The sequence below is a fragment of the Sturnira hondurensis genome, unplaced genomic scaffold, assembly GCF_014824575.4.
Source record: "Sturnira hondurensis isolate 20B ecotype Veracruz unplaced genomic scaffold, ASM1482457v3 Scaffold0010428, whole genome shotgun sequence".
NCBI classification, from domain to species: domain Eukaryota; kingdom Metazoa; phylum Chordata; class Mammalia; order Chiroptera; family Phyllostomidae; genus Sturnira; species Sturnira hondurensis.
In genome coordinates, this window is record NW_028083059.1 from 14,244,835 (window position 1) to 14,271,043 (window position 26,209).

General features: G+C 36.6%; 1 protein-coding gene across 3 annotated transcripts in view; it reads left to right on the forward strand.

The window, feature by feature from the left end:
* VGLL3 (vestigial like family member 3) overlaps nucleotides 1–23,843 on the forward strand; it is a 49,104-nt gene extending 25,261 nt beyond the window's left edge. For all 3 annotated transcript variants that reach the window (XM_037059018.1, XM_037059017.1, XM_037059020.1), the window contains exon 4: nucleotides 17,842–23,843. In XM_037059018.1, the coding sequence (XP_036914913.1) occupies nucleotides 17,842–17,885 (44 nt within the window). In that variant the 3' untranslated portion in view covers nucleotides 17,886–23,843. The remainder of the gene's footprint in view (nucleotides 1–17,841) is intronic.
* The last annotated feature ends 2,366 nt before the right edge of the window (nucleotides 23,844–26,209 follow it).

Below are 26,209 nucleotides of genomic sequence, written 5' to 3' on the forward strand. Positions count from 1 at the left end.
GGAGCACCATTACTGTGAAAAGAAATCTGAGAAGCATAATCTGAAGTATGACCCTGGGGTGCTTACCATGCAGTCGGCAGTAGCAGGTAGAGTGTGCACTCCTCTGTATGGGGCTGGCCTAGAAAGAGAGAGGAAGGGGCTGAGCCGTGGGAGCTCATTTTCCTACTCAGGCATCATATCAAATACCACATCTCTCTTCTTGGAGAAGAGTTAGAGAGGAGGGTTTTAGGTCAGTTTGCTGAAGAAATAGACTCTAAGATGCAGATCTGATTAAATACAATTCACAGGGTGATGTTCTCGGGATAACAACTTTGGGATGTGAGAAGAACTGGGTAGGAGATGTTTCACTGTGATTAAGTTTAGCCAAGCCTTAGTTGATTCTACGGGGTGTTCTGGAACTCAGATGGCTCTTTATAATTATCCTGCCTTAAGTCAAGATGGATTCCTGGATTGACTGGTTACTGGATAGATTAGCCTATGAAAAGTGTTCACTACAATAAGCAGGGTGGCTTTACACAGATGAGGGCAATTCCCGAAGAGAGAAATGACTGAAAGTCATGAGCTGCCAACAGGAGGGAAATGAGTGTGTCAACACAGTAGAGAGGGAACAGTGGCCCATCGCAATATCCACTATAGTGGGACAAAAAAGAGTAGCAACTTCTCTTCCACTTATCTACTTATTAAATGACGGGAGTTTTTGTGTAACAGGCAAGAGCTAGGTAGGTAGGATAGTTGAGATGAATGAGAAATGGGTTCCTCTACTCAATCTGTGCAACCTTGACCTGACCATGCAGCCCAAATCAGCAGCTCAGCTCAGGGCTCAGCATCAATAACGAGTGGCTACTGAGCAGCAGAAAGAAGAGTCTGCATTCAGGTGAGACAGGCATAAAACGTTCTAAAATTCAGGTACATTCCATTAGGAGATAATCTGATGCAACCATTTTAAGAGCAATTGGATAAAGGATATGCCATTTTCATCAGTTGGGGAAAGGTTTAATAATTTTAGGTGCATTTTTATTTTGCAGCCATCTGTAGGAAATCTGACCAAAGAAAATTTTAGAGTATCATGTGTGATAAAAATTTTGACAATTTTTTTGTCAAAAAATTTTCTGTAAAGGCCCTGATAGAGATGTTTAATACTTTGCAGGGTCCTACTTTCTGTCATCACGACCCAGCTTTGCTTTTGTAGTGTAGAAGAAGCAGCCACAGTGCAAACTTAAATAAATGAGGATGGCTGTGTCTCAATAAAATTTTATTGATGGACACTGAAATTTGGATTCTGCATACTTTTCATGTGTCATGGAATGCTACTTTTTTATTCAATTTCTCCATCATTTAAAAATATAATTATAATTTATAAATATAATTATAAATATAATAAATATAATTATTACAGCTCATGGGCTGTATCTATAAGCAGACAAGGGGCCCGGTGTGGCCTATGGCCTGCAGTTTTCTGACCCCTATCTAGTCCCATGTATGTAATTTTTTTATCTACCTGTACGAGCACACACACATGTGCACCTGAACTTCCTCCATGAAAATTATCTAGAAGTACGTACCCCCAGTTTCCATTATTACCATCATTAGTAATTAGTGGGCATCAAGCTGTAAAGAAAGACTGATTTTAGAAGCTCACCTCTGTCACTGACTAGCTACAGGATTTGGGCAAAGTACATAACCTCCTGGATGCCTCAACTTACCTTTAAAAGATGCCTCAGGGTTGTTTTGAGGATTAAATGAGTTTAAAAAGTGAAACAATTAGAAATGTACCCTGCTCTTAATAGACATTCTATAAATGCAATCTACAAATGCTAGCTACAAAAACGAACGGTGGACAGACCCTTATCCCTTTTAGCTTTTAAATTATTGTTATTGAGATATATATCTTATGTCATAATCTACATCATTTTAAAATGTACAATCCAGTGTATTTTAGTATGTTCACAATGTTGTATAAATATCCACACACTCCCATCCCAGAACATATCTGTCACCTCAACAACAGATGCTGTATCTCTCAGGAGTCACTCCCAGTTTCCCTCCCTCCACCCCATATGCCCTGGCAACCATTTATCTGCTTTCTCTCTGTATGCATTTTCTTTCTTTGGACAGTTCATGTAAATAGTTGTACAATATGTAGTCTTTTGCATCTTCCTTCTTTCACTTAGCCTATGCTTTTAAGATTCATCCATGTAGTATGTGTCAGAACTTTACTTCTTTTAGAGTGGATACTATGCCATTGTATGAATGTACATGCCACATTTTGTTTAATAATTAATTGGTTTGTTTCTGGTTTTGGGTAATAATAATAGTACTACAATGAACCCTCATGTACAAGTTTCATTTTCAATTCTCTTAAGTACATACCTAATGGTAGAATTGTGGGTTTGAGAGAACGTCACTTTTATTTTATATATTTCCATATTTCTTGATATTTTTAAAGGACACTTATTATATCTGTCATTAATTTAAAAATATTGCACAATATGTAGCAATAGAGTTCTGAGGTTCTGCAGGTAAAATTATTCCATGACAATTAAGTGAAATGGGCTATCTTTTCCGAAGGTCCCAAGCTGGGGAAAGAAGTGTGGTGGTTCAGGCATAAAATCTGAAGAAATACTCATTTCCAGAGTCCTGCCTCTTCATGCCTCCTTAAACTTGGCACCCAGGGTGCCTCACTTGCCTCACCCATGTCCTGGCTCTGTTTTGGGTCCGGCCTGATTTGCTTTCATGTATTCCTCCCTTTTTTGAATGGATATTACATTTCTGTTGATTGGATTGCAGGGCATCTGCATCTGCCCTCGTCATGAAAATCTCCATCTTTACCAAAACGCTGCTATCCCAAATCCCACAATAGGCTTTTCCCATTCCTTTCAAAAATCTTAAAGCTGGGTTTCCTGAGAACAGTAGGTTCAGCATGTGAAAATTAGAGCTTAATTAAAAAGAAAAAAAAAACGGTCCATGCTGAAATTAACTAGTTAACCTTGCCTACTACATACCTCTCTTTGAGGTCACAGTTCACTTTAGTATGGAAAAGGTTATTATCCACTCTTTACTAAAGAAATATATTAAATTTTAATAGGAGATATTTTTACCATGATGTGTTCATGTGCACATTTTGTTTTTAACATACTTACTGATTTCGCATGGAATGGTCTTTGGGAAATGCTATTTAGCTTGTTTTTTCCCCATAACAAAAGCCAGAGTTTTCAACTTTTATCAGGGACTTTCACCTTAAATTAAGCTACTGTAGGAAGGTAGGTTAAAAAGGGTAGGTAGGGCCAAATACCTAGAAGGGTGTGATGAAGAAAGAGGGGGTCCAGGATATGGAGTGCTAACTTCAGTCGGCTCAGAGTGTTGTACCAGGGCCCTCTGTGTGTCAGGGAGACCCTTGCACAAGAGACCTAAAGGTGGACAGACTCATGATTGGAATACACAAGTATAGTGTCTAACATGTATATTAGATATGTGTGTGTGAACGCGAGAATATGTCTCTTCCTATCATGCTCAGATTTTTTTTGTGATGACGTTAAGTGCATTCTGACCTACTATTCATCTTTCATTGGCCATAATTATTTTACTGACATGCTGACATTCTTATTCCCTGTTCTTGCCAATAATTTACCTAAAATAAGACTTGAAATATTCCATCTCCCAGTCAGTTTGAATTAATTTTTTCAAGTAAAGATTTGTTAATGAAGGTTTTTTTTTACTGAAATAAAAAGTTGCTTTGTTGATAACTTCGACTTCATCCTTAAGGCAGGATAATTTCAATTTAGCAAAAGGAAAAGCAGTCATGCTTTGTGGTACGACGACTTCTTTGTAAACACAAGCTGCTCATGGCTTGAGATTGTTTTCATCTCTGGGTCCACAGATTTATTTTTCTTAGGATCCCTCATGTTATTTTAGCTACAATTTTGTTATAATTTTTTTTTATTTTGAGGAATGTCACAATTCTTCAATATAAAACGCACATAAACAGGAGTTGAGATACACATATTCTTTTTGTGAACATACATTTAAGTAGGCTAAAATTAGCCCCGCCCCCCCAAATAACATTCTGTATAATGACCCAGGTTCAGGAAATATGGAGGTAAAGGGGAATTAACATGATGATGATGTACCTCCGACTTTTCAAAATATTTATCATGTAAACGTTGGCTATACATTCACAGAAATAGTAGATTTGGTGACTGAATGATTCTGCCCCACGAAGTTATTAGAGCCAGATGTCTGGTTCATTTCTCACTAACAACCATAATTTCAGCTATGGAGTAAAATCAAGATTATGTATCAAAGAATGGGACATTTATTCTTTCTAGACAGAGAAAAACAAACCTACAATAGCTACTGGATCTACAAATTACTAAATGCAGGCCATGAAAATTTCAGTAAGTACAGGAAGCTATGTTTCTAGTATTCTCTCAGGTGTTGAGCCATAAATTGAATTATTTCTGAAGAAGCTTTCATATCAATGTGCTTGATAAACCTGTGAATAGACTTTTTCTGATAAGAAACTGGAAAAGTTTTTGAGGACTGAAGTTTGACAATAGCCAGGAAGCACTAGACAGCAGCGGACAGGTTTGGAGCACACGTGGCCTTCTTATCGGTGCCTTTCGTTAGACACTGGGTGTCTGCTAACAGCATAAAGGCCTAGTTGCCTTGCATGGTTTTCTGAATTCTTTGTGATATAAGGCCGGTAAAATACATTTAAAAATTGTGGCTTATTCTGAATCCTTTAATCTAAATGTTTTGTTAAAAGGCCATCACTTACAAATCATAAAATTATATTTGAATGAACCTTAAGTCATAATTATTATTTCCCTAAATTGTTATATAGTGTTCACTTTAAAACAGATGAATTAAACTATCTCAATATTTAAGATATTGTGATCAATTTTGCTCAGTACTATACAGATGCTTTACATTGCTCTTTGTACATAGAAACATATATCACTTTGTTTTATCAAATATGAGAAATAAAAAAGCAGGGAGAAATTAGCTATGCACTAGAGCAGCAAATGCAGAGAAAGTTTCCTTCCAGGAAGGCGGGTTGGACATCAAGTTACAACTTGCTTTTCCATCCAGCCGCTAAGTTCACCATCTCACTAGATCACAGCTCAAGACCCATACCTTCTGGTAGGGGATCTGATGCTGACAAGCCTGGGCAAAAAATATTGTGATTGTTTTTAAGTTCTCAGAATAACCATGCCGAACTAGTTTAACACCCCCTTTTGAAATGTCACTAGTTTTGAATGTCGTGGAGGGTAGTAAGGGAATTAAAATCCTGGAGCTTTAGATCTAATAACCTCTTGGAAGCTATTTCCCTCTCTGATCATATACATTGGCAAAAAAAAAAAAAAGAAAGAGAGAGAGAGAGAGACTAAGGGAAACCAAGGGTTACCAACCTAATGTATTTGAATATTTACTTCATATCATAACACTCCCATTCCAGACTTTAAGATGAGAGAGAGAGGAAGAGAGAGTTGTGGTAAATTTGGAGAGAAATCATTGGAGAGTCACGGTAATGATTAACAGGATAATACAGTTTATATAGAATATAAAGTACTAAAGTATTTTTCACCCTGGAGAAGAGAAGACATCAAAGTGGCGTGTTGAAGGTGGCCAAGTACAAAGTTTCCCTCCCTTCCACACCACCTCACCATTGAGCATATGTATTTGTTGCCGCAATTCTGAAGGTTCTGGGGTTCATTGAACGTAATCTTGACATTAGTAGTGATATTTATAAATGAAGAAGTGAGGACATTTTCTGTAGTGGTGCTGTAAGATAGATGAGCTTAGTTCTAATCATCTGATTTCAGCAGGGAGATGCATTAAACGCCATTGGATAGAAGCCAGCCCTGGGACACCGTCCTCCATGGCAGTTTTATTGTTCAGTAAAGGTTTATGGATTTCTGGATACTTACCTGGAGGGCATTATCTGAATTTTGATAGTTAAAATGTCACGAGGCAGTAGTTGCTGATTAAAAAATACTAGGCAGAAGGTTTATGAACTAATACTTTCTCTGGACTTTTAAAAAGCTTATGATTCAGTAGCAGTAAAGACTCTAGTAATTAACAAGCAATATTTTCACACTTTCTGCAAAACTTTTTCATTGCCTTAATGTCATAAATCTGTTTTTTACTGAGAGAAAATAATCACCAAAGATGTGTTAAAATATTTATGCACTCTTGAATGGCATTTGCTGTACAGGGCACATGTTCAGAATGACAATTTCGTGATCAGAAGGGTAATGGGAACCATCTTTGAGATGCATGTGAAAGGCCAGGAGATCCCAGCCAGAGTGAGATCTGCATGAAAAGGACCTGGATGGTGAATCAGAGAGAGAGATGCATTCCAGAGCACTGCTGTCAGTGTTGAGTATCCGTGGCTGGATTCTGCAGGACCTTAATGAAATTCCACGGCTGTCCCGGAGCCCTGCGGATCTTATCCAGGCTCTCTTTTGGGCCTTCGTCCACAGAGTGGTGCCATATGTCACAATGCCCAAAGCATGGGATTTTCTCTCACAGATCTTCTTCCTACCTAACAGGACAACTGCAGAAGCTTTCAGAGAGGAGTTCTCATGTTTTAGGATGTCTTTGTTTAATAACATAAATAGTTACATGCGTACGTACGTGTATCAGTTTGAGTCCCTGTAAAATGCATCTTCCTTTAGGGAAAATGCTATTTCTCATACACTGCTGATAGAAAAAAATAAATGATAAGGTTTTTAAGTAAGCAAACCAGGAATGCACTGCAATTTAAAATACTCATAAACGTTGGCCCTGAGAGTTTGTGCCACATAAATATGCGCAGCTGCATATGAAGATGTGTGCACAACATTGTTTATTGTGACAATGTCCACAGTAGCAAGAGGCTGGAATCAAGCGACTGCCATGAAGAAGGAGATCTATTAGCGAATTATGTTCTTTGTGGGATTGCTAACTAAAAAATAAAACATGCAGAAGCACACGCAGGCACGTCTTGTCCAAAATGGATGACAAGGTATTCTTTATGTCTGTGTGTCTGTGTGGTGTGTGTACACGGACCTACAATTTAATAAAAGCAAAGAAAACTAGTTTGTCAACATGTGTTTCCCTTTAGGACTATAGACATTGGGGTTACTGATGTGAGTTTAAAGAGGAGAGAAGGATTTAGAACAAAAAGTCATGTACAAGGTCTGTCCGGAAAGTATCCAACCATGCAATATGAAACATAGAGACAGTTCCTGAAGAAGATACAAGATACAAGAAACACTGTGCATAGGACAACGATGCCTCAGTCCCCTTCAAAGGAGGCACTTTGGGACCTTACACCGTTCTCCCAGTCACCGTCAGCTGCCCTGTTGTATTTTCCTGAATCTTATCTATGGCCTGAGATCTCTTCCCTTTCAAAGGTAATTTTAGTTTTGGGAACAGTCAGAATTAACAGGGCCCCAAATGTAGGCTATAGGGGGGCTGAGGCACCTGAGCGATTTCATGTTTCACCAATAAACTGCACAAGATGTGATGCATGAGTGGGTTGTTATGATGAAGCTGCTAATCACCAGCTGTCCATAGCTATGGCTTTCTGAATCATCCAAAAAGTTTCTGTGGAGGAATGTTCAAGCTTTACACAAAATCTGATGCAGATTATTTGCTGTACTAATTCAGTCATTCTGAATGTGATGGCTACACAGTGCACATGCTCAGTCAGTGTCATCTGCTGCCCCCACTGACTAGTAGTATGAAGTCATCACTCTTCATGCGTGCACATTCCAGTCCACTCTCCTTGGCTGCCAGGCTAAATGGATGTCCAAACCCTTCTCATTGTAGAAACAATGGTTGGACATTTCCCGAACAGACCTCATATATGTATGTTTTTATGTGTGTTTATATGTATGTATGTATATGCATGTGTATGTGTGTGAAACAGAAATAAGTGGGGGAAAGGGAGGGAAGAGAGTTAATTTTGTTAATAATTTAGTCTCACCCTCAAACCACTTAGGGACTCATGGCAATAATAGCCAACATAGAGAACTTTACCGAGGTGCAGAAATGTATGTCCAGAGATGTGAATGGGCCAAGCAGAGGGACAAAAAAGTAGATGTGGGACCCATACTGCCACTTGGCTGTATGATGTTGAATAAGTCTCACAACCTCTTCCTTAGAGGCAGAATGAGAATGATATGCCCAACTTCGACACAGCTGGGAGATTCCATGAACTTGTGTTTTCTAGATGGTGACACATGATGCAGGACTAAAGCTCTCGTTATTCTTGATAAATACGGTGCATTTCACACAGAAAAGGAAACTCACACTGTAGGTCATGGTGGCATCATTTGGAGATGCTTGCTTTAAATGCCTCTGCTACTTCCTGATTGTGTGTAACTTAGTTTGTATCTGTCCTTGAAGAATAGCTGTGATGTTTGTTGGAGTTGAATTTCCTAGTAGTGGTGTTTGCTGGTATTGGCCATACATTGACAACCGGGTGCTTTTTCTTGGTTGGGCAGAGGTGGGATAAAGCATAATATAAGGATTTGAGGAGTTGTCAGGATGTACAGCTTCAAGACATTTTAAACATGATTTTCTCTATCTAGAGCAAACACTGCCCGGCGTGGAATGAGAGGGTCCTAAAACCTCTCCCTTGAGCTTATGCCTTGCCAAGATGTTTGTTCTTGTTACTAGTGAAGGTCCAACTGAAATGTTATGTGCATACCAAGGAAGTTAGACTAAGTACATAAATATTCACCCAAACTCTATTAATACTTGCTAATTTTTTAAACTGTGAACTAAAAATGGACTCATTCTCTATTTGAGTATTAATTTTGTAAACAAGTTTTTATAAATAGCTCTCTGACTTTTTTTTTAATTGCAAGGAAATTAGGCAATGCCTTGATTGCTTCTTAAAGGAGTTGTTATCTGTTAGCTGTGTTTGAGACTGGGACTTTTTCAAACTGTCACGTCTTCCCAAGAGGAACTTATTATGCTCACCTGAGAGAGCAGTTATAAAGGTTAAAAATCAAACAAACAAAGAAAAACTCCTGGTTAATTCTAGCATGACTCCAAATGGGAAATCATTCAAAGCATTAAAAGGCCTGTTTTAGGGGTCAGTGACTTTTGTATCACTAAATTATTTTTTCAGGAATGCTTTTACTATTTCTTGTATTACATATAAGGGTACATCTGAAAGAAACAGAAGAATTTCTTCTTCTCAAAAGAAGAAATCTGTTTTAGACCTTGTCCCTAGACAATTTTACATTAGCTTTCAACAGGCTGCAAAGATTAGATACAAAAATTCTATATGCCCTGTGGAATTTATAGTCTCTTTATTCTCTTTCAGGCTGCCTAACTCTTCTCTTATTGTTCTATTTATCGATAATATAAGATTTCACAAACAGTTGTCTGTGGTCAACATGTTCTGAATTCCTTGGCAAAAAGATAACCAGAAAAAGTCTTACAGGAGATCATTGGGAGGCAAAATACCCTGCCTTTCATTTGCATACAGCCCTGATATACTGGAGATTCAACTTCGTAATTTGTGTCAACCACAAGCATGTGTTATAATACTTATTTTTATGGCTGCTTTGTTTGAACAGTATCAGATGATGCTTAGTATCCTCACAATCACTGACATTCTATTGATGTTTTCTTGGATTGGGCAGACTTTTCTGGACAAGGTCAGAGAGCAAGCTCATGAAAAATTACTGATGTCAATGTAGAATTGATGTATATGCAACATATCTCATTCTTACTGAATATTTTACAATATGCTTTGATTTAATGGAGAGCTTGATTACTGAAACCAAGCAGGCATAAAATAGATTTGCATTTCTGTAGTTCTAAAGTAATTTTTAAATTTTTCATGTCTTTAAACCACTCGTACTCCCAGGTGAAGTGATTCCTGTGCTGGTATTGCGTCCCTAATTATGTTTGTGTGCATAGCAGTGGATCCAGATTAGCTCTTCCTCTGGTTGGATTATCTGTTTTCTGGATCATAAAGCTGTCACTGCATAACCTAGAAACCTCTTTAAAGATGCATGTTTGGCTGCATTTGTTTTCCAACAGATGTCTGGATAGTTAGAATCTCTTGAGAGTACTATAACTTGTGGTTTCAGTTACAATAAGTGATCCAAGCATTTTTTGGATTTTCTCCTTTCCAGTTCTGGGAGAAAATCTGTAGAAGAAATTACAGAGGGTTTTCCATTTCACTCTTCCGCACTCCCCTTTTTTCTTTATTCTTTGTCTCTCTCTTCAAAGTTTCTTTGTATCTGCTTTTTGAGATTGAGGTCAGTGAGTTGGTGAGCAGTGTCTACACTCCGCATGGCACCTCCTGATCCCAGGCTGCTTTTACCCAAGAGGCAATCACACTGACATTCAAATTTTGAGCATGGCAAATTGCCACCATGATCAAAAAACAACCTAACTCTGCGATTTGCATTTTATATAGTCTAGAAAGTCAATCTTAAAATGACATTCAGATTTGTAACTCCATATCCTGATTCTTGAAGTACCTGCCAATTTCCCCTCCAGCAGGGCATTTTAGCATGCACAAGTCTGAGGAAATGGATGTTGGTAAAGGCACAGGCTGCAGATTACGTGCACGAGAGTGTTGTGGTTGTGGAGGGAGTAAAGTTCTGTAGGACAGACAGACTACAGGTGGCTTGCTGTCTAGTCTGGAAAAACAGCAGCAGCGGGAAACACCTGGGCACTGCCCTGCTTGTCCCCTGTGCTGTTCGCCTCAGGTATGCAGGTGCTGTGCTTCTTACAATAACTTAGTAATTTATGGTCTACTAGTAACATCAGGTTTGGTGGGTTTTATGGTTCTACTCCTCTTTTGAATGTGAATTTAAAGATACTTTGACAAGTTCAGACAGTTTTCACCTCATTGTTTCTGACAGTACGACTACATGAAGAGTTTAAGTCCATCTAAATGTGCCTGGAGGAAACATCTTCATACGCAGAGAAATCTCCCTTTGCTAATAAATTATTAGACTGTCAGAGTTAGGAGCTTTTATTATTGTTTTAGTGTGTAAGCGTTGTAACGGTAAGAGAGTAGCTGTAATTCAAGTGTCATAATAAATTTAATCTTTTTTCTGTTCAAGAATACATCTTATTTGGAACGACTTTAAAAAAACATTTTTGTTCACCATTTAAATATTAAGTATGGAGGTACTAAGTACTCATCAAACTGGAACAAAGTATTTGTAATATACAAAAAAGTTAATATATCTAATATACAAAAACACTTAGAAATCAAGGAGGAAATTAATTCCTTGGAAGTTATAGAAAATTGGCCAAAGATAAAATAGAAAGAAGTGCCATAATCACATAATGTTCAGCTTCAGTAATGCTGGAAGGAACACAAATTGAAACAATTAGGCACCTTTATTCTGTAATAATAATAAATAATAAAGAAATTGTGATTATTGTTACAGACTTCCTGAAACATCTAGGATCCACAATGAAATATGCATATATATATATATATGCTTGTGTTCACCAAGCATATTTTCATGGATTTATCTTGTCTACTACAGTATTCACGCAAGTAACATATGCACACATTTGTACATGTATGTGTATTCAAATGATGTAGATGTGTAGGGAATTACGTAACTTACGGTATGGGGTGCGATGGATATTGTGCAGCCCTTCCAAAGGGTTTATCTACATAATCCTGGTAGGGAATGGGTTTCCAAGATAATATGCTGGTGAAGCAAGCATGCCGTACGCACAGTATACATAGTAGTGCGAGTGTGTGTGCACATCCAAAAAGTACTGAGCAAGTTGTTTGATGACAGAATGTTGTGTAGAACTTTTACTTTCTAAGTATTCCATAACTTGATTTTTAAACAAGAAATTTATGAAATTTTGAAGTGATTTTTAAAAAGATGTTTTCAAAAAGACTAAAGGGGGTCTCCATGGTGATTAAACATGATCTATCTTGATATGCATTTGAAATGAACTCATAGCTCTTCAAGTGGGTTGCTCTTACTCTTATTCTTCCCTCTATGTTAGTGGTAAAGTGCTACCCCCACCTAGATCTTATTTAGAAATTCTTAACTAGCCTTTAAATCGATTGTCCCAGGGCTCAGACAAACAAACCCAGTTGTCGGATCATTACCAGTGATAATTTTATAAAGTAAGAGAAGATGATGTGACTGTCTCTAGCATCACTTCATTTGTGATCATTTCTCGTGTCAGAGTTAGAGGTCGAGTTATTGGTGAGGGTCAGATACTTTGATATAACATCCAATACAATGTTGTATACATTTATATTTATAATGAATATGACATGTCTTTACTAAAGCAGAAATGAAGCAGGGATTCATTTTTTTAAATGTAGGAATAATCTGCCAGCTCATTATCTAGTAAACACAATGATACAAAGGGGTTTCTAGAGTCTTATTAATTATGAAATTAAAAGCTATATTTGTCTAAGTACTTTCTTTACTTTCAGATTATAAAATAGTCTACCCACAGTTTCTAGTTTTATGTTTCTATTTTTCTTCTTTTTATATCAACAGCATGTTCTTCAGTGTATGTTTACCACATTACCTTTTTTATCGCCAGCAATAAAATTAATTGGAAACACATTCAACTTACTTAAGAGCGGTAGTCAAGGGTGTTGTGGAGTGATTATGCTTTCTTAGAAGTTGGACGTGATTTTCTAGTGGACGTGACTGACAGTTGAACAATCTCTAAAACTCAGAGGTGCCAGAGTGTAGCGTTTTCAGCAACTCAGTCAATTTTTACTCAACAGCAGAAAACCTACCCTCATCAACCTGGAGTATTCTTACCTTAACCCAGCAATGTCTTTATTGAGTTTAGCTTAAAACAATTTACCATTCCGTGATAAAACTTCTCAGAATCTTCCCTTTCTTTCTCCCTGGGAATTGTCTTTCTACTCCAAGAGTTTGTCACATAACAAAAGTTGTCAAATAAGAGGCTGCTGTGTGATTTCTGGCCTTGTCATTTCAATACTATTCTGGCCTTTGTTTCCGAGCATATTCCCTCCTGTTTCTCTGCCTCTCTGTGTATTCTCTGTACCATGTTCCCCCTATTTAACCTGAGTTCAGCTTCTTAGTGTTTGGGATCCTCCAAGATACCCAGACCATTTTTTCTTCTCTGGGATATCCACATCATAGCTATGGAACATACTAACAAGTTCACCAGAACTGTTTCCAAGTTAATGTTTATACCCTTCTCAGAGATCCTCTGGAAAAATCTAGGATCCTTGCAAGGAGGGGGGATTCTCCAGGCTTTTCATGCTTGATACCCTGTTGCTTTTCATGCCAGATTCACACACCTGTTGTTCTCTCTCCTTCCTATTCCTAGAGTCATTTGCAAAAGTTGAATCTGTGAGGCTGTTGCCACCCCAAAATCTCAGGGAGAATATGAGGAAAAGGGTTGCAGTGCTTTGTTAAACAGGCAGATTCTTCAAATTTTAAAGGGAGATCATATTATAATCTTCCTTGACCAATATTTCTCTTCTACTTCTAATTACCCTTAATTTCTTTTTCATGTTCTTACTTCCTTTGCACTCTTTCTGGGTCTAGATTTTTTTGTTTTGGTCAGATGGTAGTGGTGACGGAAATGAAGTGAGGAACTGGGTCTGGGCTGACATTTCCTTGTAGGTTTTTCTCCTAACCCAGTGCCAGACTCTCGACCTGCTGGCTTCCAGCAGTGTGATGTCTTTGTTTTCAGGTCCATTTCTCACAACCGCCTCACAGGCCCCATGGCCAGCTCACGTCTTCAGTGTTCACACGGGGGAAGTTTTTTCGGAGGATGAATATAAAAAAAACATTTTAGTTAATATGACGTACTCTGTTGCACGATCAAAGTACGTAGTCTCCATCTGAAGTATAACAAACTACTGTGTGAACATTTACTAAGTCTTAGGACAATCTTTGCAGATATATAGTTTAAAAAATCACCAAGACAGCCATTTTGTTAATCCTGATATCAGTTCTGTTAAATAAGAAGTGTTTCAAAACAGTGCAAAAGGATTATAAAAATGCATTAACATTTCCTTGAATTGATTTTATGAAAGAATTTTGACTTGGGGAGTTAGGGAAGAATAGGCTAGTGCCGCAGCCCACAGCCTGTATAGTTCAGATAGAGGGCGCCACGTATGTCAAAATCAAGACTGTGGGCTCTGACATCAGATCACTTCAATTTCAATGCTAGTTCTATTGCCTGATAGTTGTATAATTTTTCACAATTTTTATTCACAGTTTCAATTTTTCACCTGTAAAATGGATACAGTGAGTGTCATTAAATGATATACTTTACATAAATCACTTAGCACAGTGCCTGGCATGTTCAGCCTAAAGGAAATGTTCATTAATATAATTTTTATGATGTTTATTTTCCTTTCTACTGACAGTCTCATTGACTGAATGATAAAGCCAATCTGGGTTACAAATATTAAGAAGATACATCTGAGTGATTTCAGATAGCCAGTAGGGAGATTTCAGAATATGTTATGAACTTATTTTATATAGGTTTAAGTTAGGGAAGTGAGAAAGCAAAAAAGCCTGAATAGAAAGAAAATCATAGCAGTGGATTTTTGTTCTGGTAAGAAAATCTAGGGAAATCCTAAGTATATGTAGATCACATAAGGATCATGGGTTAATGATATATGCAGGCCACATAAAATTTATGGGTTAATGATTTCTGCTCTATTTAACTCTTACTGGAAACACTAAATATACTGCTCTAGCTTTTTAATATCCTGATCTACCCTCATCCACTGACAAAAGAATTATAGCCCTGCTTCTATGTTGCAGCTTAGTACTACTAGGGTTTGTTGCTTTTGGTTCATTTTCCCGTGCTTTACTTATGCCTATTTTGAAATTTGTTGGGAACTGCTCTGCCTGGTTTCAGGAGTTGTAACTGCCGCCCCCCCCCCACCCCCCGCCCCACCATGGCTAAGGCTGAGTGAGTGACCTCCAGAATGCCAGCCACTAAGGAGGCAAAGTTTGTCCCCTGCCCCCAGTGCTTGGTCGGTTAGTCTACGAGGAGTCGCTTCCTGCCTCTAATCCACTTAAGCCTAAAAACCTGTGATGGGGAAGGTGGTGCAGCCCTTTGCCAGCTAGAGCGGGATCCCTGTGATCAGGCTTAAGAAAGAATATGTAAAATCCTGTGATAATTGCTTTGTTTAGAATGCTCTCATTTAAATGATAAAGGTCCAAGCAAGAAGTTAGTTCCTCAAGGTTTTATGGCTCTTTAGCTATCTGACCCTGACTGAGAATAAGCCCTCATCATTCTTTGAATGCTATCTATTGTTTGATGCTTACCTGTATTCTGTGCAAACGAACCCAATAAAAGCCATTAAGGAAGGGGTTCTTGGTCCTTCCCCTTTAAGGGGTCAGCCACCTTTCCTCCCCAAGCAGATCATGTCTTGGTAGTTTCACTTTCATCCATGGTGGAGGAGGGGACTTTGCTGGCAAAGTTGCCCCCACAGAAATTTACAGGTATGAATACCCAGTAATTAAGTAAAGGTTTTATTAATGTGTCTTCACCAGGAAAGAGCTAAAACACAAGACCACATTAGATAATTAAGGCATTTCAGTTCATAGATTAATTGAACTGATTTTTTAAGGTAATAGAAAGACTAGAAAACAACAACAAAAAATGAAGTTATAATGAGAAAATGCCTTATGTTATTCTGGTTGGAAAACCTAGGACTATGTTAAATAATTCAATTCTTGTCCACAGAAAAAGGCTAACATGATTTTGAGAGTTGCATGTCTTTGCAAAGGAAACTAGGGATTGCCTTTATTTAAGGGGTGGGGGGAAGACACTGAAACCACTTGGTGATTCCAACACTATTCATGACTTGCAGTGATGACATTCTATAGATTGATGGAGTCTTCCAGTGTGGAAATACTGAGTCATACAGAAGATGAGACATTTTAATAATGAAAAAAATATTTATGCAGTCAGCAGATTGTCAGTTAAGGTGGTTTAGATTATAAGTCACCCAACAGAGACTATGATAGGTTGTAAATTATTCTAACCACTCAATCATTTGAAAATGCGTAAAGCAAGTTTAGAGAGAATTAGTATACCCCAAATACTTTCATTTCTTCTTTCTTCTGCTCTTTCTCCACTTTCTCCTTATCCTCATCTTTTGAAATGGGGGCAGGAGAGAAGCTAAATCTGTATCTAAACGTGATACTAGTACACATGAGAAAAAATTAAGATGGGACTAGTCTTTCTTCGGAAATGTTGCTTTTTCCTAATATACAAGAGCTACAGAAGGAAGACAGTGATGTGGCTCTGTGAGTTGCCTCTTTGTCTCCTATTTGTGTTCTCTCCCTTTGTGGATTCTGTTTTGTAGATTGTCTTAATGTCTCCCATCAATGACTAACTAATCATATCTGTTTTGTAATAATATCCATTGTTTTATAAAATTCTTTGACAAGTTGAGGAGACAGGAAATTAAGTCACTGCAGCTGTTTTAGTAACAATTGCCATTGAAAACCGTACTGGCTCATTTGACAGTTCTATTTATGACATCCAGCCTAGATTTCAACAGTTTTAGATCAAGGATCAAGAAGACAGACTGTGATCCTAGCATCCACACAACAGCAATCAGGCAGCATTTCGATCACTTATTTAATAGCCTAACCTTCATGTTTTGGTGCTTGGTTTGAAACAAATTAAGAGCACCTTGATTGGTGTGGCTCAGTGACTTGGGCATCTTCCTGCAAAGGGAAAAGTCACCAGTTTGATTCCTAGTCAGGGTTGGGTTGCAGGCCAGTCCCCGGTTGGGGGTGTGGGAGAGGCAACCGACAGAAGTTTCTTTCCCTCTCTCTCACCATCTCTCTAAAAATAAATAAATAAAATCTCTACAAAAATAAACAAATTAAGAGCAACCATTATTCTGAGTCTTTACTCTTTCAAACAATTATGCCCCAGGACAAAAATAAAGGAAAATGAAGAAAGTGACCTTCAAGGGCGTGTAAACTGAAGGACCTATGCAAATTGCTCATATTAGAAATGAATCAGTTCACTTCTGAGGACCCAGTCAGAGTCACATTTTCTCTTTGATTCCTTGTGCCAAACAAAGGTTCGAGCCAAAATTCGATAAACTTCTTCATAATTAATTTAGCTATGAGTTGGAATTCATACTTGTTCATATATTTTCCTTTTGTCACTATTATTTCAAATTTACCTGTAAATTATATTTTCTTGTTATGAAGTTTGGATTTTTGTAAGCCATCTTAAATAATTTCTAGGGGAAGATGTGATAAAAGTATTAAATCTATAACTAGAATGTGGGTTTGTGCTATTAGCTGCAAACCAACTATATCTATTTTGCTGACAATACTAGATTCAGTTTTTAACCATATCTAATTGTTCATCACAATTTATAACACTCCCATAATGGACTACATTTCAAAATAACATAAGAATTTTTTCACTACTTTAGACCAAAAGGTATAATTTTTGTTCTGCAATGTATTAACTGAAGTGTTGCCTAAATTCTCCAAAGATTGGTTACACCATTTTCTTCAATATCAGCTCCTTTTGAGATTATAAATAAAATGCTTTATTTTATTTTATTTTTATTCACTAATATTCCAATGAAGTAAAAACCACAGTAAAGAATTTGTAGTGTACAAATAGCACTGCTCCAGTCTAGGATTTTGTCACCTGTTGGTTGACATTTTGAGAATTTTGAGCCCAAGTACAGAATTTCTTTGGAAATCAGGTATTCCCTAGGTCATACCTCACAGTTGCCTAGATTTCCTTTTTGGTTTCTGTACACAATGCATTGTAGATTCTGTCGTTTCTGAGTGTTATATATATTAATGCTTTTGTTTTCCATGTCACTTTTTTTAGGTCTACAGCACCAAGACAAGAGCAAGGAATCACCATGGTACTGAAACACACAGTTTTAGTTAAGTCAGATTGGAGCCCACTGGGAAAATATGCTGCCAGGATTTTCCCTTCCTCAGTGGGACACAATGGACATGGAAGGAGAAGAGGAAGTGTCAGCCAGCTGACTTTGGTTTAGAGCCTTTTCTAGAGAAAGCAAAGTGGGTCCTGGACATTGAAGAAAAGCATTTTTGTTTTTGTTTTTCCCCTCATCTGAGCCTTTGCCAACTGAGCAACTCTCTCACTTTCTCTCTCTCTCTTTTTGTTTTGCTTTTATCAATACATGGTTTAATTTTTGTTTCATTTTGATTTTTTGAACCAACCACCTTGTCAGGAAAACATGAACCACACATGAAGATGCTCATTCTTTCAGGAATACAATTTTATAGCTCTACGTGCATCTATTTTTGTAGAAATACAGAAAGTTTGATTTAGCATTGATGGGCTATTTTTGAGGGATGTATTTTTTTTTTTAGTATTGTATCAATTGTTAAGTTCTGTTTAAAGAACTTGCTCTCAGAGAAGCACTGGCAAAAATGTGTAAAATCCTTGTCTTTAAGATGTCTGTGATATGCTCTGTGCTTTCTAGGTTACCTCAAGTGTTTAATAGTTTATCCCTTTTAACAAAAGTAGTACCATAGCCAAACCAATATAGTATTGTATTACATTAAATCTCAGTGAAGATTTAACTCCTTACTAGCTTACTTAGCTTTGAATTATCTGTATAGTTTGAAAAGGAACTTTTTAAATGACCACACTGAAGAAAATTATTTCTTTACAGTTTTTTGATTTCTCCCAAAGAGTACTTGTAGGTTGATTTTAAATGTTTTGCATAAACTTGCAATCAGAGAAAGAGTTTGCATAGAGTATATACTTCTCTTTCTAGTCCATTTGAGTCTGATAAATGGAACCAGGCTTTCTACCCAACTATTGGAAAAAATGCATTTAACCTTTGAGTGCCAGTGACTTATTTTTCTTGTTCCTAATTATTAATTCCTGGCAATTTTTAAGGTCATATTTTAAGTAGTTTTTTTTCTGGAGATAGTTTGAAGGGATAATATTTAGGAAGGTACTAGCACATTACAAAGCCTTTAATTCCTTGACTATTTCTGATAATGTTGCCTATATTATGAATTGAAAAGTAACGTAATTGAGTATGTAATATTTTAAACATAAGTTTTTGCAAGGTTTTTTTTTTTGTTTAAATCTGATTTTAGATTATTTCTTTACAACAAAATAATTTAGGCCAAAATGAAATTTGGATTTATACACAATTACTGAAATTAGATTAGTAAATTGACAATTTGCCTTTTGAAATTTATTATTGAAAACCCCAGATTCAAGTTGATATGCCCTCAGAATCTAAATAAAGTGAAGCTGGAGTTGTCATTAAGACTCTACCAGGAGAAGATTATGAAAGTAGCAGTTAATATTTTAAGGATGTTTAATGCAAAGTCTATTATTTTTTCATCTCTTTTCAAAGATGGGTCGTATTAAAAAGTTAACATTTTAAAGATCTTTTTTGGTTTAAAAAAAGTTTTCAAATTTCCCCCATCCCTGTCCTTACCCATATGAAATGCAATGTTTAGTGAAATACCACTTTTCATCTTAAATGTGTGTATCATGTGTGTGAACATTTTAGATATAAGAACAACATAACCCTACTTAACTAGACAGAGTTCCCTCAGATAATTTTTGAAGATTTCTCAGATAATTTTTGAAGATTTCTTTTGGCAGTATTTTATGTACTGGTTTTCTTTCCTAGTGCAGCTCATGAGTTATAAATTTATACAAGGCCTTCTTGTATTCTTATCACTCCGTACATTGTGTCTTCTTCATCGGACTCTCCTTAGCACGCTGCACATTTTTTCCCAATGTGAAGTCCACGTTTAAGGTATCTTCCACTCCTTAATGACATGAACGTAGCTTTTTAGAGCCTGGCTTGGTTAAATAATCTATGTTTTGATTTAAAATTTGACATATTGCAGTTGTTTGTGATTTGCCTAAGTCAGTGGAGCATAGAGTTGAGTAAATCTGTAAAATTGGTTGATCTTGTGTCCTCCTGAGTTTTCAGAGACAAGTATTTGGTAGTTCCCATGGGTTAACTCAACAGGGATTATTTATTTTTCTCTTCTTCCCTTGGAACTTATTAGCTTTCTGTGCAGTTTCTCTGAGAACAGTGTTGTATTCTCACTCATTTGGATAATTCAATTGGATTTTCCCCAATTAAAGAAGAAAAGTATGAACTCTCTGCTCTTTTCCTTATTCTCCATTGAACTGAATGGAAGGAGAGAGAGCATACAATGAGATAGCCTCATCCTGAATTGAGACTAGGTTTTTTGTTACTCCTGGCAACCATAGAATAAAATATTCCTTGGCTCTGAGGCCCAAGAAAAGCTGGAGACCTAAATTCTGCTGTACACAGGAAAGATTTGTAAGCACACACCTAGGTGGTGTTGGCATAGCAAGGATTAGATCCTTGCATATTTGAGGTATGGGCCGAGTGTAAGTAAAAAGAATGAGTGCTTGTCTATAATTGTCTGGCATCCCCTTGATATGATTGTATTACTGTTACCATGTGAAGGTGTGCAAGATGATGAGTTGTAATTTAGCATGATATGCTGAATTTATTTTAGGTTTAAAATGCTTTCATGCTCTGGGTCTTGTTTCCTCACATCAGAATGATGCTGTTGAACTTGAGTTTTCCAAACTGCTTTATTGAGGGCTACCACTTTTTCCTACAATTTTCTATGGAACCACTCTTACTTTGACAATTTAATAAATTATTCAAGCTTTCTAAAGACCTCTGAGCTAGACCCTAGAAAATTATCTGATTTATTTGACGTCTAATCTATGCTTTGACCTAAACTATCACGAGTTAAAGAACAGCATAATAGTGGCAAGTTCAATCCTAAAGGGTATTGGTCCCTCACTGTTTATTTGAAAAGGTTTCTAAACTTTTTAAAAGTCAATGTTCCTTCTTAAGAAGGTTAGCCCCCCACTCTTAACTTCCTGCTCTGTTTTTTCTTCTTATTCCTATTAAAATTATTTACAATATTATTTTAAGCAAAAATGTCCAGGATTGCTTTGAATTTTGCAGTGAGAACTAGTGGAAGACAAGTAATTGAGGAATTATTTTTTTAACTTTATAAGAAACTTAAAAAAAGACAAATTCTAGACACTGACATAAAACATGCCATTGAGGAGCTCATTATTCCTGATGCAAGTAGCATTTGCCCATTCTTAATCTAAGACCAGTAGAACATATGACAGACTCTGTCTGACTTTAACATTTACTACTTGGTTTATGTTGTATTTGTAATTTAAAGGAGCAATCAGAAACTAGTATTTCATGAAACTGCATTCTATTTCTTACTGAGTGTCCCTTCGTTAGGTAATATTTGCTGAATGGAGTCAATGGGGCAGTGGCATTAAGTGGTGGAAAAGGAAAGTATTTATGTTAGAGATCTGACATGGCGATGAATAGACAAGTAGAATGAATTAATGGAAAAGAACATTTGGTTGAACGTTAGGTCATTCTCTGAATTTTGGCTTAGCCACGATTTGATAGGTGTGATGTGGGGTTTCATTTATTTATCTCATGAATAAAGTGGGATAGTAATACTGGCAGGCTGCGAAGGCTGGAAATTATATGTATATATATAATCAGGCATCCACTCATAGTAGATGTTCAATAAGTGACAGCTACCACAAATGTCTGTCAGTTGAGTAAATAGATCCTAAATCTGAGCTCACCAATGTCCCCTCTCTTTACTTTCCATACCCATTTCTGCAGAAGTAGAACTATGATTATGCTTTTCTGTAACAAATTAATGCAAGATAATTTTTACCTTCTGCTAGGTGTTGAAGATAAAATGTAAATGTCTTAATTATCTCTAATATTTGAGCATGCCATTTATGAAGGTAAATAAGTGTTAAGTGGTACGGAGGTTCAACTCTGAGTTTTTTTACATATTTTAAAATTTTATTTATCTAGGACCCTATGAATTGTTTTCTCCAAAATCAGGGCAACAGGTTCAACAAATCACCAAAGTTTATATTTTTCAGTTATATTTTGGGCTTCTTAGCACCTGGAATAAAAACACCTTTTTTGAAGCTATTCAGTTTTTTTTTCTACTTGCCTTGGAGGAAAAAATTGCAAAATATGGTGGAAAAAAACTGTCCACATGTAAAGGAGGAAAAAAAAGCAGAACCATTTACGTTCTCAGTCAGCAGATTTACTTTGCTTGAGAAAAAGAAACAACTTTAACAACTTTATTGGAAGCAGATGTTGACACTGTGTCAGTTATTGAAGATGGAAAGTGTTCAGTTGAACCATTGCGGTTGCAAAGGGGGATTGATGGCAGTTAGAACTCCTGTGATTGATCACCTTCACAACCGGCGGGAGGGCAGAAAGCAGGAACTGTCTGAGACCAAGGCTGCGATCGGCCTGCCAGTTTTAATATGCAGGACCCTATGGGTGCAGTTTTGTTTTAGTCTTTCATCCAGAATAAAAGGCACATCTTTTAGAAAATGTAAGGCTTTTGAGAGAACTGTTAAAATTTATTTCCTAAAATCATGGCCCAAGAGTCCTTTCACTCTAGTGTTAAAATGTTAAAACTATTTCTAAAGCTATTTTAGAAAAATTAGGTTAAAGTTTTAGTTCAGCGATGTATGTTGAGGATGCTGAGTACATACGTTTCACGGAAGTGGATGACTGGAGATTGGGGTATGGATGGAGCCTACAAGAAAACCTCAGTCTCGATAGCTTCGAAATGTTCATTACCTTAGTGACTTGGTCATGGATATTGGTCACTGAACAAACTTTGTAGGTTTTTTCCCTTTTGTGCTTTCTGGGACTATTACCCTATATACTTTTCCAAAGTATAGAGATAGTCATTATTATGAAAATATCTTAACTTTTAAAATTTGTATTGTCCATTGTCTGTTTTTCTTTAGTGAAAAATATTTTTATAGCTTTAAATAATTGATCAAACTAGTTCTCTTGAATTTGCAAATGAATTTAATCCAATAAATTTATCTGAACCCTTTTAAAATTCCAAGGAGGAGTAAGTGTAACTTGTCAATTCCATCATATAAATAAACAATGACTCTCTAGAAAAAGTCAGGTCACCATCAATTAGCTTCCTTTTGAACAGTTTTTGGACTACTAAATTTTGACCTAAGAATAATTTTTTTAGTATACAAGATTCTTTAATTAGCTTTCTTGGTATATGCATAAGATGTGAACCTTTTAAATGATACCCCTTTATACTAATTAGGTGTACATATTTTCTTATGTTGTGGCTAGCACAAAAATTAATAATGATTAACGTGATTTAATTTCTTAGGATATTTACAATTTTGGATATTGTATCTGATTTAAAAATGTTATTCCATGCATTTTTCTGGATATACAATATAGGGAAGGGTTTTCATGTGAATTCTTTGTATAATTATAAACTGCATATATTGAAAGGAAAACACAGATTCAATTTGTTTTCATCATTTAAATCTAAGATAATATGCTTTTATAAAAAAATTATGTAGTATGGTAACCTTATATTTGTCACTTGATTAAGCGAACTGAAAGGTAATGGTAGAAATATCTTACAACCTTGAAATACAGTGAAATTACAGATTTGTTAGAATTATGAGCAATTTTATGCTAACTTAATTTTACATTTCCAGAAAGAAAAATCAACTAATCTTAGCCATGTTGTCATTCTTGATTTACAAAAGAATATGAAATTCATAAAACTCTTGGCTTTAAAACTACTTATAAAATCATATTTTGTTTTTCTGTTTTTCTTGGTTTTGGGGAAAGAGACATGTTTGTATTTCTGTTCACTCTTCAAATGCAGGTGTTGTGACTGTGGGTTGATGATATAAGATAATGGAGGACTTTGTAATAAAAACAGATGTCATCTTCAATTTGTCCAATAAATAATTTAATGTGAACTTAATGTTTATATTTAATATAGCACTGGTTTGAATGCATTTCTTGACGGTAACGAAAGACTGCTGTTTTCTTTTTATTTAATTAAGCGACTTATAAATGTCTTTGGAAATTAAAACATCATACTTTTTAATGACATTAAGTTAATTTCTAGAGGAATGTGCAAAGGAATTCCATTTCAAGGAATGTACAAAAGAAGGACCCCAGAAAAACCAGAACTATCTTCGGGAAGGCAGGCCCCTTGTAGCACAAGCCACCCCGCTGGGTGAGTGTTCCAGGAACCCGTCCGTATCAGTGTACCTGCTGGCATTATTGAGAGAAGTGTGTTGGCTTCAACGAATTTCTTTTGAAGACTCTTATCACATTTGACCATTTCATGATGGGTGATTTATGAGTCACCTGCCCACATCATGCTAAGTGTTCAGCAGTTTTTGACCAAAAACAACATGACCCCCATGCACCACTCTCCCTATCCACTTGATCTCATCCAGAGTGACTTTTTTTGTTTGTTTCTCGGGATGAAAAAAGTCCTCCAAGGAAAAAGTTTTGCCCCTATGGAAGAGGTGAAACCAAAAAACAGTGGAAGTACTAAAAGACATCAAAATTGACAAATTCAAAAACTGTTTTGAGTAGTGGAAAAAACATCTAGATAGCTGTATCACATCAGATTGAGAGTACTTGAAGGTGACTGAAGTTTAAACATGTCAGAATGAATGCACAATGTTTTATAAATACTGGTTATGTTGGGTCCCCCAGTATACGTTACAGTGAGGGACGGGTATAAAACAAGTATTAGTAGAAGAACAAGTGAGATGGGCTGTATTACATAATAGCAGGAAGCTTATGAATCCTTAAAAACAGTGTTTCTAAAGTTACCAATTGACTCTTTGGGAAGTGTGTGTGTATGTGTGTGTGTACATAGTTTTTACATTTATTGATACAGAATTTGCTATAAATAGTATGGAAAAAGAAAGGAAACTTTCCTGACAATTCATTGACAATTGAAGAAACATACCTTCCAACAAAGTCCAAGACCTTATATTTTTAAAGGCAGCCAGAGGTTCCTGACATGGGTCTTCTATTTTCTTACTAAATGAGTCTTTAATGTGAAAGCAAAAAGACTGAAAATCAGTATTTAAGTCAGCAGACCCTCCAGCATTACAGATGAAATAATTTGGCACTGGCTTTCGAACAGTCTGCCATATATTTAGACTAGACTAGTGTTACAAGTTTTCCATGGATGCTATCAAAATTAGCACAACTTCAATGGCTTAAAACAATATAAATTTGTTATATTGTGGCTCTGTAGGTCAGACATTTATTTGGCCCCGGTCTCAGTGGGTTAAAATCAAAGTGTCAGCTGCCCTCCTTCTGTTTACTCCAAGGGAAAAATCTGTTTCCTTGCTCTTTTCAGGACCTAGAATCCCTGGCTAATGCCCACCTTCCTCCGCCTGCAAAACTGGCAACTCCGGTCAAGTTCTTCTCATAAGGCTTCATTCTGACCCTCTTTTGCTTCCCTCTACATGTTTAAGGCCTTTTGTGATTATATTGGTTTTACCTGGATAATCCAGGATAATCTCCCAATCTCAAAGTCCTTAATTTAATTGCACCTGCAAAGTCTCTAAATGTTAGGCAACATATTCACAGGTTCTGGGGATTGAGATCTGAACATTTGGGGGGACCCATTCTACATTCAATCATTTTTTACCAGCCTTATAATCTGGATGAATTTACACCGAAAGTAGCAGGATGTGTTCTATGTTTGCAATGGTCATTTGTGTAAGATTCATATTCACTTAAATAACTGCATATGAAGGAAAGTCCTGTTGCTCTACTAAACATTTCATGTGATTGTTACAGTGCCTTGGGATCCAAAGGGTTATGTGGTATTTATTTCAGACAGGCGCTCAGGGGGGTGGAGAGCGGGACATCTGGTGCAGATTCTTCCTAGCTGAAGTGTGTTTTCTTTGGGGACAATCACTACCATTTAATTGTTTTGCTTCCTTTTTTGGGAACATATGCCCATGCTGTGATGTTCTAAGTCTCCAAGCATCTCATTTGACTTGCTTATACACATTTGACTAAATGTCTATGTATATGACCACATTGACGTGGTAAAGCTTTTACATTTCTGTCTAGATTGAATCATTGCATCTGCTATCAGTTAAGCAGTGGAAAAACTGTTATGGAAAGCAAACATGTTTTGATACATTTGATGGGTACAGTAGGTACCTCTACTCTAAAATGCAGTTGATCGATAAATGAGCTAGACGGTCTCTTAAAAACAACACTAAAGCGCAACTGTTTTACTTTCCATACCAAGTTTGGCTGTGGCTGAATGAAGAACACCGGCATTGATCTTTGTTTTGCACT